Genomic DNA, 15,996 nt, shown 5'->3' with positions numbered 1-15,996 from the left:
GGCGCGACAGTTCGGATGGGAAGAGCAAGTGAGTGGAGCAAACCTGTAGGATCGCCAGCTCCAGTGCCAACTACTCAACAACCTTCACAGCAGCCAAGGGATCGCACTCTGCATTGGCACTGTATATGTGCAAGGGGCATTCCTTCATATATGGACTTTGCTCAGCTGCTAGTGGGATTTGGACAATACAGCCAGGGCCAGAAGTTGTTGATGGACTAGGGGACTTCCTTGGTGACATAAAGTGAGAACGGGCAAAGGAACCACCCCCGGATACCAAAAGGAGAAAGAAGGAAAATAATCTGCCACCCAAAGCAGCGACCCGAGTTGTGCTTGCGAGGAGCCTGTCCGTAGCACTGGACGTGATGTCGGGCAATCGAAATCCCATTGGCTTGTAATATATCTCTAGGTAAATAGATGCACTTTCAGCAGCGACTGCGCTACCTCAACTGATCGGCCCTCACATCTCTGTCCTCTCCTACCTCCTGCTACCCTGGCTTGGGGATCTCCATCAGCTCCGTCTTCTTGTCTTTCTAGACCACAGTGTCTGCCTTCTATTCTCCTAATCCGCCCATTCCTCCAAAATCCCAAATAACCAAAGGCAATGGTTCACTGTGCTGGATGCGAAAGGCCCATTCTGGACCGTTTCTTGTTGAATGTGCTGGACAGGGCTTGGCATGTGAAATGCGTGCAGTGCTGTGAGTGTAAGTGCAACCTGACCGAGAAATGCTTCTCCAGGGAGGGCAAGCTCTACTGTAAAAACGACTTCTTCAGGTGAGTGCTTCAGCCAGGGCCACAACATGCCAGGGTCTGGGCACAGGTACACAAAGTCATTTAATACATTCATTCAATTTAACCTACCCTAAATATAACAGCTCTGGGATAGCAGGACCCAAATTAGGCAGTGTTAGCCCCATTCAATAAATGGTATTACCATTGCTACTAATGTATGCTTCAGTGGATATATTTAATACAATATAAAAGCTAAACAGACGCATAGGTGTACAAATAAATGAACGCACAAAAGTATGTGTGTGTGTGTGTGTGTATAGTTGGAACCTGTATAACTATATATATATATATATATATATATATATATATATATATATATATATACATACAGTAGTTATTTAATATACAACGCATTTCATTTGAAAGCAGATTATCCTATTGCTTACAAATATTTATTTTCTTACACACTATTTCACAACAATATGGATTGCATGTTACTTCAAGCAGACACACACACTGCCGAAACGTTTAATTATGAGGGCTACAAATCCCTGTAATGTGCCTGAAGTCTCCTGCCAGGCCTGAACGCCTGAATATTTTAGTGATGACAAAGTGGCGATAAAGAGTCCTTGGAGATGGGATGGCCGATCATTTTTGCAGCAGATGCACAAGGCAATGTATTTATTAGGCCACTTCTTTCCCATCCAAATACCCTGCTAATTATAGGGTCTCCCATGTATTTCTGAGGCGGTCTTTTTGGAGGTCAAGCGACGGGTTAAAATGATAATTTGATGGATGAAAGCGGCGTTTTTTGCTTAGATAAAGAGCTGATCTGTTTTTATCCCTTCAAATGGACGTGGCCTTGGGAAATCATAATGTGCCATTCATTATCTGGGAATATGGGATCCCTCAATCTCATCATATTCGGAAGCGTTTATGAGCTAAAAAGAGAAATACGCATAAATGTATACTACAAACCCCGGTAATACGCCTAATTTCCTACACTGCTTTGACTGTTTCTGGGCCTGGAAAGCACCAGGGTAACTCCATTTTTGTGGCTGGACTAGAGTAAGAGCACTCACCAGCTTTTAGTTAAATACACAAACAAATATATAAATATTTGTTAAGCACAAACACGTGTATTTGTCTGGCATCTGGCGTGCAACCGTTTGTGTATTCTGGAAGTTATTTGGATAGGAAGCGACACTTTGAAATTAACCTGCAAGTGAATCATTGCTTGGCCTGGCCGGTCTGCTCCGAGTAGGCAATGTTTGTGCATTTTAGTAAATGAGTGATAACTGGATTTGAATGGGACGCTTCTTTGAGGTGGAAACCGCAGACAGACTAGAATCAACATCCCCATTGTACACACAGGCATCCGCCGGTAAATATAACAGCAAGCATCATCCTCTCTGGGGCCCCACACGACCCCAAAATTATTTTTTTTTTTTGTCTAGAAAAATCATTACAATATTTATTTTATTAGCTTGTCCCGTAAGCAAAATCATTGTACACAATGAGCTGACTTTCGTCTGTCGGAGCAGATTTATGCAGGCGGAAAGGGATGGGTACCAGACACAGGGCAGGGTGCTAGAGATGCCTATAATAAAAATTCATGTTATTATTTGTTTACCATTCATATATATTACTGTTCATATATAGATATGGGGAAATATACACATTTTAGTTTAGTATGTCTACTCAGACATGTCTTTTTTTTATTGTTATTATAATAGAGACCACAAACTCTGCAGCGTTGCGAAGCAAGGTTTTGTATACAGAGATTCAGCAAGAGATGTAGCCAGCGTAGAAAAGTTCTTACAATGAAAAGCTATAGGATAACAGAGCTTGAAAAAAAACAACATGATAAAATTAATCTGTGCATAAAAATTATTATATACTATTCCCCCTAAGTAGAAATGCTCGCCTGGTGGTTGAACTGGGGGTGCTGTGGATGCAGTGCTGAACTTACCAGTGACTCTCTCCTCTATCTTTCTCTCTGCAGGCGCTTTGGTACCAAGTGTGCGGGCTGTGCCCAGGGGATCTCCCCCAGTGACCTAGTCAGGAGGGCAAGGAGCAAAGTGTTCCACTTGAACTGTTTCACCTGCATGATGTGTAACAAACAGCTCTCCACTGGAGAGGAACTTTATATAATCGATGAGAACAAGTTCGTCTGCAAAGAAGATTACTTAAACAACAACAACGCTGCCAAAGAAAACAGCTTTATCTCAGGTAAAGCCCAAGCTGCCTCATCACCGAGACCTCAGAGCAGGCCACGCAGCACTTTGATTGCTAATGATTTTTGTAATTGGTAATTATTTCTTTAGCTCCTCTTGTCAAGAGCATTGTCAGGGGAGTTAGAGGGTGAGAGGGTTCATAGGGTGAAGAGGGCAAGAATTTATAACAAAATATACTGGATCAAAAGACGAAATGACGTTATTAACTGTGACGTTTCGCCATAGTTGTAGGACGTCATTTGAATGACAGTTTATTTAATGTAACTTTTCCCGGTAGCGCTCGGGTTTTATTACAGTAGCCAGTGGACATTTTTTGACGTGGTTGTCTTTCTCTTCCTTGTTGGAACAGTAACAGGCAGTGACCCCAGTTTATCTCCTGAATCTCAAGACCCGTTGCAAGATGACGCTAAAGACTCTGAAAGTGCCAATGTCTCTGATAAGGAGGCTGGGATTAATGAAAACGACGACCAAAACCTTGGGGCGAAAAGAAGGGGACCTAGGACCACTATCAAAGCCAAACAGTTGGAGACGCTGAAAGCAGCATTTGCAGCTACACCAAAACCGACCCGACACATAAGGGAGCAGCTGGCACAGGAGACTGGTCTCAACATGCGAGTAATCCAGGTACAGATCACTCGGACACCTGCCAAGAGGGTTAATGTTTAGTTCATAGATGAGTAGCCTTACAGTCAGGAAAACCGCTGCTTTCCTATAGCTCAGTAACCCCCATGGAAGCTTAGCCATTGGGAACCTAGATACCTGCAGCCTGGAAGTTATTTATTTCCAGGGCCTATGCCTGACCCCAAACACCCTGCTCATGATTGCTCCTACCTTATTTATAGTACGTGAAACAAACTGATAGGTTTACTACAGAAATTGCTAACTGGCTGCAAAGGAGACTTGAGGTATTCAATTATACACCTTATATAATGTAGAACTTAGTATTTTTTCACCATAAAAAAAGCTGAGGATCCTGATAAAGTCTATGGCACCAAACGTCGATTCCCATTTTCAAATGTCACAAATAACAGGAGTGCACTTTTATTATGCCCGCACGCTGCGGTTCGAAAATTGATTCTGATGGATACATAGAGATTATCTATAGCTAGCTAGATCAATCGATCGATCGATCGATCGATCGATCGATAGATAGATAGATAGATGATATCAGTGTAGTTTATTTCGACCTGGCAAAAATTGACAGGCATCTTACACCAAGTTTGCTTTTACCAATACAACAGTAATTATAGTATGGTTTAATCTGTAAATGCATGTATGGGATACACCACCTTTGGAAGTATATTTGCACTGGAGGACTTCAGCACACATGCTAACATGCTGAGAAACCGTGGTAAAGGCAGGTGGGCAGATAGACTAGACAGATACATACAAGCACAGACAGATGCACAGACACATTGGTGATTAATTAATATCGGCCCAGGCTTCCCTGCAGACTATGGTACAGGGTAGTGACAGAGATCAGCTGCCTGCGAAAGTTCCCAGCGGTTTGTACACCAGTGAAAAGTAATCATTATTCTAAGAGACGAAATACAGCACAAATTTGCCTTCACAATCCCCTCCTATGTCTTCATTTAATGTTCTTACAGGATTGAACAGGGGTATCATCTTGCAAATGGACTAGAAATTAATAACCATAAATGTGAGGGGTTAATGGAAATATAAGAATGACAATGAGGTGGGATTATTAAAAGGTTTATAAACCCGCAGAGCTGGGGGTAATGGAGGGTTAAAAGATCATTAAAACGAGGTTAGATTGGAACAGCCTTAGTGTGAGGGTAATTAGGAGTAATCTTGTCAGGGTAATAAGAATTAACTCAATCATTTTTGACCCAAAGCTAGAAAGACAAGCAAGAGTGAAGCCTCTAAATGTTTCATTCAGTATTAACTGAAAGGGCCTCTAGCCCAACTGTCTGCACTATAAAATATGTTTTGTTTATGTTTGTATAGAGAATAATTCATATTTGCACATTTGTTTTTACTGGAAATAAAAAATCCAAGGTTTAGATCGGTCATACCCCCTTGGTGTTGAGGAGAGCAGTCCTTTTCTTGCAGTTTAAATTAAAGTTAGTAGGTGATTCTATGGGCCATGTATTCGTTTAACATATTCTACTTACCCACTGTGTCCAATTCATTTTTTTACAAGTACTCTTTTTTCTCAATGTAACTTTGCGTCATATTTTTTTGCTATGACGTAATATACAATGTTTTTTTTGCAGAGCAGTTAGGGCTTGTAGCCATTCGCCTGAAATTCTAACACTTATTTCAGTCCTTCTATGCGTATTTCATACGTCGCTCAGCTTTGCATTTCGCCTTTTAGGAAGAGGTCGCCTTCAGTATTTGGAAGTTTGAAAATTAATATCGATACAATTTAAATAGACATTATGCAGCCATTTCAAAATATTAGCATTAACGGTTAAAAACATGATTTCCTACTGAAACGAAATACATTTAGTTACTCCATTGAAGGTTCAGTTACAACGAGGATGAGTTTACTAGTATGGAATCTGCAACTTTGCAGGAACCGTTTTTTAAACTTAGCAAAATAATTCATTGCGAAGACATGCAAAAAAAAAGAGGTTTGCGTTTAGTTAACATTTGGAATTATAAAGATAGCGCAATCTATTTTCCATTCCATAAATACCAGCATCGCGCAAGGTTAGACACTTTTTAATTCCTTCCTATTGCCGTATATTCGGTATAACGAATGATTGGGCAGATCGGAGAAAACAAAATAGAAACAACGGAAAGCAAATTGTAAAAATGTATTCTTTATATCAAAAACTGCAGATTTATACTTGAGTACAAAAAATATAGAAAAACCCACAGAGTAATTTTGTGCGCACTTTGGTGGATTTCTATTTACTACGCATGGAACTAAATCCAATATATTATAGTGTTGGTGCCAGCTAATATTTGGAAACATAAGTAATAGCACGGTGCTAATAACAATATGGGGTGCAAACACTCAGGTGTAGTGGGGATTCCTTTGCATTTACATTGTACCCAAGCTCATTTCAGCATCCTTCGAGCAATATGCCACATATTACCCTCAGCAGATAATAATAACAATAATAAAAATAATTAATAAGACCACTTTTGCAATAAAATAGTCATAGAATCATAGAGGGCAGCGTCGTGGGTCTCAATTGTTCAGTGAGTCGGTTGTGCAATATTGCGCAAGTGCCGCAGACTTCTCAAAGTTCCCTTCCTTTTGCAGGTCTGGTTCCAGAACCGACGATCCAAAGAGAGAAGAATGAAACAGCTGAGCGCTCTGGGAGCCCGGAGACACGCCTTCTTCCGCAGCCCCCGAAGGATGAGACCACTGGTGGACAGATTAGAGCCGGGAGAACTCATCCCCAATGGGCCCTTCGCCTTCTATGGAGGTAAATGGAAACACTCGGCTGCTGCCACCTGCCGTAACCCGATGCCTCTGTTTTATTTAATATGCATATTTATAATTGGGGAAGGGGTGCAGATCTCCAGTCACCCAGAATATAAAGGATCCTGGATTAGAAACCAAGATCTGGAGTGTTGCTAAATCCGGAGTGCAAATAATCCTGCCAGGCACCGGTATTTTAGCCAGTTTGATGGTACACCGTTTATATAATTATAAGTAGGTATAAGCAGTGGGCCCAGTCAATTATTACAAAAAAATAGGTATGGGATCCGTGATCAGGAAGCCCTCTGTCCAAAAAGCTCCGAATTACGGAAAGGCAGTCTCCCATAGACTTCATTATAGTCAAATAATCCAATTTTTTTAAAAAATGTTTTCCTTTTTCACTATAATAATAAAACAGTAAATTGTACTTGATCCAAACTAAGATATAATTAAGCAAAACCAGCCTATTGGGATTATTAAATGTTTACATGATTTTTTTTATCCAAATTACGGAAATACCTCATATCTGGAAACCCCCAGGTCCCGAGCATTCTGGATAACAGATCTCATACCTGAAATAACCTTAACAACATTTTTTTCAGTACTACTACACAGGATTTTTTTTATTATAATTTATGGCTGACAGGCTTATTTCCCCTTTCTCCATTGTTGATGTAAAATTGCCCTGCACTGATTTTGCATCCCCATTGCTCCATCTCAGGATCCCTAAGGATTAACCCTTGTAGCTGGGAGCAAACAGCAGTTACAGTCAGAAAAGGACAGCTGACTACCTCAAATGAAAAAGTCCTGATTGATTGATCCCATACACATTCACTCACAATTCAGTGTATTTACAAAAGGGCTTTCTCTTAATTTGCTATTAACACAAATACATTGACAGATAAAAGGAATTTCCATCCAAAAACTCTTTTTTTGAATTATAAAGAAAACATAATGCTAAGTCTTTTCAGTATACATTCATTCAAATATCAAATTGTTTTGCATTCATTTTAAAATGAAAACGCTGCTGAAAGCAATCAGCCCGTGTGTTTATTTTCTCTACACTACTGTGTCAGACTTTTTAAACAATGTAGCAGAAGCCTACTAAATATCAGAGAACTGATTTCTGCTACATTGTTCAAGGTTACAAAGCCGAGACCTACAAGGGGTTTTATAAAATATTGCTTTCAGATCCCCTTTAATTGCATAAATTATTTAATAAAAAAAACTGGTAAAAATGTAATGTGATAATAATAACAGTTGAACTGCTGATTAAACCAACAAAAACAAGAAAAAAACTTTATAATATTTATAATATTTGTGCTATTAGGGAATCACATAGTAGATGTGAGAATACTGAATATTCCCAATTAGGCCAATTCATTTAAAATGATTATTAATTGATTAATGTTTATAAATTCTGGCTAAAATATCCAAATAAATATTTTTAAAAAATCAACCACCACTAAATAAAAATAATTTTCAATAGGTATTGCATCAACATGAATGAGCCTTGCAAACTTGCACAGGTTTTTGGCTGAATTTGCTCATAACTAGCAGTGACAGCAGCGGATGCTTTGGTACATTGGTCAGAACTGCTGTTTTGTGCTTGTGTGACATAGCAAAACATCGAGCCTTTCTCTCTTGCCTCTAGGTGCAAAGCTTCGCAAATCTGGTAACCTCCCCATAGATATTTATAAACCATTATTCTCAAAAATGGCAAGTCCAAATATACTGAGCAATAAACAGGCAAAATGAGCTTTAATATAACAGTTGAATTATCAGATAGAATTGTGTTTGTTTACATGTAAGAATGGCTGGGCTTTCACAGGTTTGTCCTTGATTGATTAGTTAAAATCTCAGTGATTTTAATCTGAGTTATTATGTTCCAAGGATCATTTTATATTTCCATATTCACTATATTATCCAGGCATCCAGCCTAAGTTGGTCTCCACATACCAAGAAAGCACAGTACCTATACGCCCTTGTTTTCCCATGCTAGAAGTTCCGGTTAATATGTAACTGGGCCTTTGGTAGATATGGAACACTAGGTTTCCCTGTGGCAGTACAGCTGCATTTCTAACAGTAAACATAACATTCCACCTAAAGCCTTCCAAAGCACTGATTTATGAGGGCCGATGCACCCTTTTTAAGGAGAGACATGAGCTGGAAGTGATTTTAGACCTTTTCTGCTGTAAAACCAAAAAAATCCTGCATTTTTATTTTGTAACTGTAGAACATATAATATAATGCTAGGCTTTCTAAATGTACTCATATTGCTCTCTTTTCGATCCACTCCGAAAATTGGGGTGTATTTAATCAGTTGTACATTTGAGATGGGCTTTTCCTCTGCATGCTACAGTCGTTTTTCCATTGTATTTCATATATGCATCTTTTTCAGATGTGTGATGCGAAATTAAGCATTCATGTTACACAGCTACATTGGTGATTTGTACTTTAGTAAACATGAAATCTAATTGCAAGAAAAAAGCTACAGTGACTTACACAGTATCTGCAATGTGCTGGGAGCTTAATTTTGTGCTTAAATATGTCATTGGGTTGCTGAATATGCTTTATTCTGTAAGCTTTAGCAATGGTCAATTTTTGCATTAATGGAGAACTACAGTTTTTGGACAGTTTAGGCTTAAATGGCAAGGTAAATACCTTCTACTATGTGTTCTTTATTCTGCTTCCATTTCAATAGCCAGTCTCCTAAAATATACCCTTAGAAGGCTGTAGGTTAGATAATTTGTTCAGTAATAACATTTTATTTTCTGGATTATAAGAAACCGATTGAGAATATACTTTACTGTAGAAACTTGTAACATCATCTCACCAGTATGATTCATTGTCTTTGCAGATTATCAGAGTGAATATTATGGCCCTGGCAGCAACTATGACTTTTTCCCACAAGGACCCCCATCGTCTCAAGCTCAGACTCCTGTAGATTTGCCATTTGTACCTTCCTCTGTGCCCGCAGGAACTCCCCTTGGTGCAATGGATCACCCGATCCCCGGACACCACCCATCTAGTGACGCTCAGAGGTTTACTGACATAATGTCCCACCCACCAGGAGACTCTCCAAGCCCAGAGCCCAATCTACCAGGTTCCATGCACTCTATGTCTGCAGAAGTGTTTGGACAAAGTCCCCCCTTTTCTTCTCTATCAGTCAATGGAGGTTATGGCAACCATTTGTCACACCCACCAGAAATGAACGAAACGGCAGTGTGGTAGCCTAAGCTGGACAAAAACAGAAAAAAAATCAGAAAGGACTGGGTACAATGGGCTACCATGTAAAGGTTTCCTATGAAAATAACATGGTGTACAGAACTGATAAATACAATTCTATTCTGTCCTAAAGATGTGTACAGTTTTGGATGGAAAAAATAATTTGCAAGATGGCATAATATGGATTCAAAGAAAAATATTTTCTAAGATGACAGAAAAATCAAACTGGTGACGCTGTACAGTAGAGTCTTGTCATGCTAGGGGATGGAAAATAATAGCCTGTTAGGTGGTGCACAGGACACAATATTAATCTGCTTTCATTGTACACACAGTACAACCAAGTGCAAGTGATAATCTTGAAGAACTCCGTAGAAATAAAATACCTTATCAAGGATTGCCTAGAATGTTGAGCTTTCTCTTCCTTGGAGAAATGTACTGTAGCCAGACTGTTTTAGCTTCAGACACACACCTGAATAATCAGGTGTGACACAACATTTGCCAAAATAACAGAATACAACAATGTAAACCCCTCAGCATCAACTATTCTACCTTCACTCACAAAAAAATCCTCATGATGAAGGTCTGTTGGAAGACCTGGAAGGAGACTGACTTGAAACAAAATATAGATTCTACCTTCACTAACAATGAAATAAAATGACTATGGAACTATAAGCAGTCAACTGTTTACGTCTAACGTCAAATTCAGGAGCCTAATGTTTTAGTAATAATCCTGTTTTAGAAACCCTTTGTTCAAAAAAAAAAAATAGGCAACAGATTTTTGAGCAATTAACCAAATGATCCATTCTTCTTCTCAGTTTGGTTTTCTGTGGGTGTAACTGGACAGATTGGGCAAGGCTGTTTTTGGTACAATGTGCTAGTTTGTAAAAGTGTTGTTTACAGAAGGCAGTGAAAAACTGAAGAAAAAAAATATGAGGTGCCAAATATAACTATAATAGCACAAAAATACTCTAAAGTGCATTAGCACTGGATACCATAGAGATTGTTCCAAGTGTGTTACACAGCAAATATTTGCTATACTTTTTAGTCCTGTCGAACATTCATTGATTTGTTAAAGATTTACATAGACCCAAACAGGTTTTATTTTTGTGTCTGTAAAGAAATAAAATCCAAAATATTTAAATTTTATGATTAAATATGCAGCCCAGAGCTGCTTTTTTCCCCCTTTATATAAATTTGTCATACGTCTTTTATTGTTCTAATAAATACTAAGCTTGTGTGACCTCCAGTGCATATTAGACCATTCACTGTATGAAAGGAAAAACATGTTGATAAATTTGTGAATTTTTAATAAAATAGAAAATTCTGATATTTAGATAAATTGTATTTCATTATTTTTTTTCTTTTCCTTTCAGTTTTGTAAAAGAATAATATTTTTTCCTTCTTTTCCAATTGTAATTTAATATGTTTAATTTAATTCTCTTAAGAAGAGGTCCTGGTCACAACAATTTTCTGCCACTGAAGATTTTTTAACTGTATAAAACATTTCTAGACCTTTATAGATCTCCATTGATACCTATTGTAGTGTATACATTTTATGTGTGCCTTCATGAACATTTATACAAATATATAAAAAAAAAAATATATATATATATATGTGTGTGTGTGTATATATATATATATATATATATATATATATATATATACGCATATATATATTTTCATATGTGTTTTGAGGATGCTGTATAGAATGCATTGCCAGTTTTTTCCATACAAAAATAATTTTAGGATTTTTATATTTAGAAGATGGTATATTTACATTTCATTGTATGTAGGTTATAAAGAGAATGGACTGATCTGTGAATATTTTTATGAAAACTAATATATGGTCCAGGTTTGTATATCAAATTGTATATCAAATTTTAACTAAAACCTCTAAATACATTAAAGAACATATTAGTTCAGTTGTACAATATAAGCAGGATTTTAGTTCAGTTGAATAATGTGAGTTAGGCCATGTTGCAGTAACTGTGACCAAAAAATAAAAAGTGGTTATACAGTCTCTAAAACAGCAAGGAGTGCACTGGACTTGATGAGAGTTTTGTATAAGCTGTAAAATGAATTAGGATAATGTACATGGAGGAATTTTTGTGTAGTCTGCAAGGGTAATTAGAATGATGTACATGGTGGGGTGAGGAGGATACACCTTGGCTGTATTTGTATTGCATTTTTTTACAAGATGTACTAATGAGTAGGATGTTGCAGAGGAGGGATTTTAGCTCAGTCTGTACTGTCAAAACTGGTTTTGAGATCTCTTGCATTCTGTACTGCTGAATTCTATGAAGGACTTGGTTTTGCAGTCTGACGAATTGAAAGCAGCACATGGAGGAATTTTTGCACTTGATTACTGGTAAAGAGAATGGAGTGCATGGAGGCATTTTTGCATAGTATATTGGTGAATATGGTGGTTTGAATGGAAGGATTTAGCAGTTTGAAACATTGCTAAAATAATGCAGGCTGATAGATACTATCTCTGTAATGATGAGTATGGTGGTATATCAACAGGAGGCCCAGATTTGTGGTGAGGCCACAAAGGCCCGGGCATAGGGCGGCATGCTGCCCAGCAGCAATCCAAGGGAACACTGGGGACACGTACTCCTTTATGCATCATCCCAGTGGAGTAACTACCGGGGGAGCAGGGGGTGCGATTGGGCCAGGGCACGCATCCCCTAAGGGCCCCCCTGCAGCTTGCGCACCACTGACTTCTTCAGTGTTTCCGGGCATACATCCCGCGCCAGGGCCTGCCCCCTCTAGTTACGTTACTGCATCATCCCCAGTGCTCCGACACATGCAAACGCTCAAGTACGGATGCTGGCACTAGGACCCAGTGCCTCGGGGCACTGCAGCCTGAAATCTGGGCCTTCTGCATACTCTTTGTAATGGAAAATTAACCTCCTCAGTGGTGAGGTATAGGCCCAGACTAGCGATCTGTAAATTCTTGGCTTTGCTGTAAGATGCCATAGACATAGTCACTATTTTTTGGGCCTGTGGGATGTTTGGGCTTCTGTTTACCTGAAATGCCAGTGCCTATTTTAAAATCTCAGTCTCAACTTGGTAAAAAGAACATTTACATTGAATTTTATTTGCACAATTTTGCATTTCATTTCAGTATTGTAACATCATTGGGCTTCCAGTAGCGTCAGCACAGCTGTAAAAATGAAGTAGCTTTAAAGTTTAAATTATAACACCATGTTACTCCCAGAATCTGCTGGTGATTATTTACAGAAGTGTTGGGGCTGCCTCAAAACTTCTTCCTTCAGCAGTGACAAGCCTAGAGCTGGGAATTACACCTTTACAGTTCAGCCTACATTATATGAAATAACATCCAGCATACAAGCAAGATACATACTGAAGATATGTCCTGCTCTTTGTAATGTGCCATTTTATGACCTTACTGATTCTTTCTTTTTTCTCTGGCCTTTGTACTATTTATTCTCATGCAAAACAGAGACAAGACAGCTGCATTTCCATGGACACCTCTAAATAAACCTTGTGGTGTAGATGTTAGAGAAGCCTGACTGGTCGTCAGGAGATTAGCTTGGGTTTGGCTGGCACATTGTATATAGGCAGAAGGAAAGGCAGACAGAGGAAAGCCACAGCAAGTCCACTGATCAATTTGACAGCTGAAATGCAGGCAGGAGGGAGAGAGTTGCTGGGCTTGATCAAGCTCCATTTTAACTAGCAGAGCACGAAGAGCAATCATAAGAGTTTGGAACTTCTGGAAGATAATGAATTAGTATCGACCTCACATGACTAGGGAAGCCTCATTTAAAGGCTATTTCTATTGCTTATAAAATTCACCTGTGTTATCAGTAAATGAAAAACTTGGGTAAAATAATTTTATAGAATCGTTATGTGACTCTGTCCAAAATAATTGCCACACTTGTCTGTAGAGTACACAGTTTTTAAAATTAAAAGGACATTTCACCTTGTAATATAGAACATATTTTCTTACTTTATGTTGAACCATAAAGTGTAAAAACACATTAATGTGACAGAAAGGTCAGTTGATTTTTTAATCTTTAAAAGACCTGGTAACTGTTCAGTACAATTTGTTTTCATTTTTGCTAATATAATAGTACCTTATCTCTTTAACCCTTTAAGTGCTACTTGATGTTGAATCTATGGTGGCTTCATAACAGTACCATTGTTCTGATGCCAACATTTTATCTGTATTTTTCTTTGATCTATGCCATGCAGCCATGTTTATAGGCACAAGAATGGTTAAGCTTGTGACATTGGTTTCAAGTGTCTGCTCTATATACATGGTCAAAGAAATAACCAGCAGTCAAACTGCAATCAAACAAATCAAATCTTGTTTTTTCTTTTGACCTTTACAAGAGAAATGGACCTAATATGTAATTAAGTGGGTTAATAGGATTGAGCCGCAAATTCGAATCGATTCAAGTTTTTTCACCAAAAAAAAACCATTTTTTTTTAAACAAAAAAGACTACCAAATGGCTCCAAATTGATTGTAGGAGGTCCCTCATAGACTATAACACCAATTTGGCAGGTTTTTAGATGGCAAACAGTCAAATTCAAATTATTAAAGGGACAGTACATGATACATTTCAAAATTCACATTTCTCATTTTTTCAAATTCAGAATTTGGACTATTCCCTAGTCGAAATTTTCAATTTGACCCCTTAGGGACAGATTTATCAACGGTTGAGGTATGTGTAGCTCAATTAGGGAATAGTCCAAATTTGCTTAGAATTGATGTACTGTCCCTTTAAATATTCGACTTCGACCATTTGCCATCTAAAACCTGCCGGAATGCTGTTTTAGCCTATGGGGGGCCTCCTAAAACCTATTTGGAGTCAATTGGTGGAATATCAAAATATCGAAGTTATTTTTTTTGGAAAAAACTTTGAATCTAATTCGATCAAATGCTCTATTCCTTCGATTCGTACAATTCGAATTCGATAGAATATGGACCTATTCGACCAAAAAAAAATCTTCGACTTAATTTCGGTTGGTCTTTTTGAATTCAAATTTCAAAGTTTTTTCAATTCTAAATTCGACCCTTCATAAATATGCCCTTTAGTGTCCAGGTCTGACAATCAAGGGCCCATTTACTTAGTTCAAGTGAAGGAATAGAGGAAAAAAAGTTCGAATTTCGAATGGTCGAATATGGCTACTTCGACCATTGAATGGACTACTTCAACCGGCGACTACGACCTTCGACTTCGAATCAAACGATTCGAACTAAAAATCGTTCGACTATTCGACCATTGGATAGTCGAAGTACTGTCTCTTTAAAAAATTCTTCGACCCCCTAGTTCGCCACCTAAAACCTACCGAAGGTCCCCATAGGCTTCCTAACAATTTCCTGATCGAAGGAATATCCTTCGATCAATGGATTAAATTCCTTAGATCGTTCAATCGTAGGAATAGCGCAAAATCCTTTGACTTCGATATTCGAAGTTGAAGGATTTTACTTTGATGGTCGAATATCGAGGGTTAATTAACCCTTGATATTCGACCCTAGGTAAATGTGCCCCTCAGTGTTCCTTCTAAGTACACACATGCTATGAAAAAAGCACACACAAACAATTGTGGAGCTTATAAACATGTTGCATTTACACACATAATTCAGTAATTGTCAAAGCCACCCACTGTGCTGTACATACAGTCTTTAGAAAGTACACAAAATAGTTTGCAAAAATTATTGGCAAAGAAATCTTTTCCAGTGCACATAGGAATTATACACAAATAACAGTGCACTGTGTATGTGTGGAGATTACATTATTATTATTACTAATATCAATAATGAAACATGGAATGCACTTTAATTTGCATATTACTAATCTACCTACTGTAAAACCAGGAATTATCATCCTGCTATATTAGGAGACCAAAATACTTGCCTTCGGGCATCTCTGCATTACACCATGCCCTTTGGCTGTACATCATCATATTACAGTTGCTACCCTTTCTTTCCCTTTGAAGAGACCAGGTCTAAAGTCGTTAAGCATCATGTCTGTTGCAGGGAGCAAATGGTAATTAATGATATATCTCTGCCCTCTGTAGGACAATAGGCAGCACTGAAGCAGGTTGCTTGCAATGCTTTCTTGGTTTCAATACACTGTTTAGCAAATTACATTTCTGTTTCTTTCCAGACCATACCGGGCTAATGAAAAATCAAAGAAATTGGACAGCAAGCAAAGTGCATAAAATACACAGTGGTGGATACCTCCTACCTTAAACCCATTTGGGATGCAGGTGTCTCTTTTCAATGGACTAATTGCAATTTACATATTTATTTTTATGTTTGTGTCTAATAACCCAAGGGGGAGAGAAGCACTGAACGTTCCTTAAGTCTACTAGAGAATCATGTAAACATTAAATAAACCCAAAAAGTTGGGTTTGCTTCCAATAAG

General features: G+C 38.2%; 1 protein-coding gene across 1 annotated transcript; it reads left to right on the top strand.

Moving 5' to 3' along the window:
- The first annotated feature begins 529 nt into the window (after positions 1-529).
- lhx1.L (LIM homeobox 1 L homeolog) lies at positions 530-9,683 on the top strand. The gene is given in 5 exon segments (NM_001090659.1): positions 530-771; positions 2,735-2,961; positions 3,316-3,590; positions 6,205-6,370; positions 9,227-9,683. Coding segments are annotated over 5 exon segments (1,212 nt in total). The 5' UTR covers positions 530-601; the 3' UTR covers positions 9,601-9,683.
- Positions 9,684-15,996: the final 6,313 nt, after the last annotated feature.

The sequence above is a fragment of the Xenopus laevis genome, chromosome 2L (assembly GCF_017654675.1).
Source record: "Xenopus laevis strain J_2021 chromosome 2L, Xenopus_laevis_v10.1, whole genome shotgun sequence".
Lineage (NCBI taxonomy): Eukaryota > Metazoa > Chordata > Amphibia > Anura > Pipidae > Xenopus > Xenopus laevis.
The sequence above is the reverse complement of the archived record's forward strand: the minus strand, read 5'-3'. Positions and strand labels throughout refer to the sequence as shown.